The 2,681-nt window shown below is 37.2% G+C and overlaps 1 protein-coding gene across 1 annotated transcript; it reads right to left on the reverse strand.

The window, feature by feature from the left end:
- Positions 1–1,511: 1,511 nt before the first annotated feature.
- On the reverse strand, positions 1,512–2,033 carry JH06_5562 (hypothetical protein; the record flags this gene model as incomplete). Its single annotated transcript, XM_014669350.1, has 3 exons — positions 1,512–1,591; positions 1,620–1,706; positions 1,736–2,033. The coding sequence occupies 3 exons, from the start codon at positions 2,031–2,033 to the stop codon at positions 1,512–1,514; spliced, it is 465 nt and encodes a 154-aa protein (XP_014524836.1).
- Positions 2,034–2,681: the final 648 nt, after the last annotated feature.

Genomic DNA, 2,681 nt, shown 5'->3' on the forward strand with positions numbered 1-2,681 from the left:
TTATTCATTTATCTTCGTTCTTTGGCTCCTGATTTTGACTCTCGAAGTTGTTATTGACCAACCTGAGTATTCTAGTACCTGGACCTTCATTCCTCGTGCTCGTCCTTGATTCTTCATTCTTATGTCTTCGTTCTGGATCTCCGACTTCTAACCATTGCTTCATGTTGTATTACTCATAAATGGTTCCTTGTTGTCCTTGAGCCTTACTCAGTCATATTGACTCATTTTCATGCTGGCCCATTATGTGGTATTGCCAAATGGTTCACGTCATTCGTCCTTTGCCCTCGGACCATAGTTTCTTGGAGCCTTGATTCGGTGTATTGGATTCGCTCATAGTACTTAGTTCTTGATCCTTTGTTAGTTGGTTATGGTCTTGGGATCTTGAACCTTGGTTCTATGGGTCTCGCTCTTTGGTTCTGGTTTCTGCTCATGGCTCATTGTTCTTGGCCCTTGAGTCTTGGTTCATTGGTTCTTGGATTTTGACTCTGGGTTCTTGAATATTGAGTATAGGTAAGTGGTAATGGTTCTTGGCTCTTTGGCGAGTGGTGGTGATACTGATATTGGTATTGGTATCAGTATCGGTGTTGGGTTCCTGTTATCATAGGATCGGTTCTCGATCCTCAATATGGATTTTGGGTCGTTTTGTTTATATGGATTGTTTTGGGAGTTTTTATACAGGAGTTTTCTGTCTTCGGGCTTTTCTCCTATAGTTTCCTCCCTTTATCAGCAAGTTTTGTTTACCGACCCTTTTGCCTTTCTCCTTGAGTTCACCTTTTTCATTCCATGGTCTCATGGAGTGTGCTTTTTGTTTTTTGGTTATGTTTTTTAGTTATTATCTGGTTTTACTTGAGGAGTTTTTGTGCGGTGAAATTACCGTCAGTTGCTTGTTGGTAGTAAACAACAGGGATTCAGGATATCTTGTGTAGTAGTTGTTCTTTATTTTCCTGAGGGGCTTCATGATCTTATCAGGCTCTATTCTGGATTCCTTGAGTTTACTATCATGTAAGAACTCTGTTCTCTTGTGATTGAAATGGTGTTCATCGACTATCTCAAACTAGACTATGTGGTACGGTATGGGAAGAATGTCTATTTGAGATAATGTCACCCGATGATGATTGTTATTAAGGGTGACAATGATACTATTCTTCATTGAATGGTATCACCCTAATCTCTGTGATAGCTAGTGGTTGGGTTCATGAATGTCAAGCAATCGCTGGAGATTAGTATTACTCGGCAACTAGTCCGAGGCCTGAATGGCGTGGACGTAAAGTGCCCTCTAGGGCATCTAAGTAGTGTTTATAGTTCTTTTTGGTTTGATGAAACAAAGAATGATTATAGATATCGACTCTTATTACGAATATAACTTGCTAAACCATCTGCATCTAATTGTTTTCACATTCATTCATTCTCACTTGTTGATACAACACTCCTTGTATTGTAGAAAGGATAACCGTATAAGTCTATGTTGTTTGAATTCAAAAGAGGGATATCTCCAATTCAATTCATTTCAATCAAATACTATCCAATATCACATTATCCATACCATTGAAGTTGTTCCAGTAACCATATAGATAAGATAATGAAGGTAAATCTGATCATCAATTCAATCAATCCACTACTCTTCATTATCAGACTAGTTTCATTACTTTTAGATGATCCCCATAAAGCTGCTTCATCCAATCTAATAGATTTGAGTTTAGGAAGATCTATCTCATCAACAATTGTATATTATCACTCTCTATAACAGTTGAAGAAGGATGAGCTAATGAACGGTAACCAATATACACACTTTCGAGTTCATTCAATCCACTTAGCTTCACTTGATCCACATTTATAAAACCCCGTCCAATCTCAAGAGTCTTGAGATTCTTGTATCGACATAAATCAAATGATATCATCCATAGTGTGTCCCAACAACTATCATAATTAATCTTGAGATTCTTCACTTTCCAACTCCACCAATTTGGAATATGTTCCCATTCCCAACAATTATGAATCACCACATCACTGTTGAAAGCAATTCGAATACCCATATATGCATAACCCCCTCTCTTGTAGAATAGGAGTGATAGAATCACAATCATTGTCATCCAACACAACAAACCACCCATGAATCGTAAACACTTTGGTTTACTCTTCCACCAATCCTTTCTTGCTTGACTTTTATACATTCTCTTAATACCCTTCTTCTTCTTTCCACTCTCGAAGTCAATCACTATCTTTCCATCTTTCAAATATCCATTTTTCCATTCACCCTTATAAGTTTCAACTCCTTTCGAATTCATCAATACACCATTTCCATTTGGATATCCATACTTCCATTCTCCCTTGTAACATACAAAACCATTCTTGATAGATACTCCATTTCCATGATAGTATCCATTTACAAATTCACCACTATACACCATATCACTTCCACTACCACCATATTCCTTCCCTTCTCCATTTCTCATATACCCATGTTCATAATCACCTTTGTATCCTCCTTCATATACTTTGTTTCCATCACAATCATATTCTATCATCATATCTCCTTTCAACTCTCTCAATACTCGTTTCATTATTCCCTTCTCATATTCACTTTCTCTCACTACTCTTCCTTCTTCAAACTCATAACACATTCCATTCTTCTCTCCTTTCTTATATCTACCTATACTTATTACATCTCCACTATATGTTGT

Source organism: Blastocystis sp. subtype 4, assembly GCF_000743755.1.
Source record: "Blastocystis sp. subtype 4 strain WR1 chromosome Unknown seqid_0643, whole genome shotgun sequence".
NCBI classification, from domain to species: Eukaryota; class Bigyra; order Opalinata; family Blastocystidae; genus Blastocystis; species Blastocystis sp. subtype 4.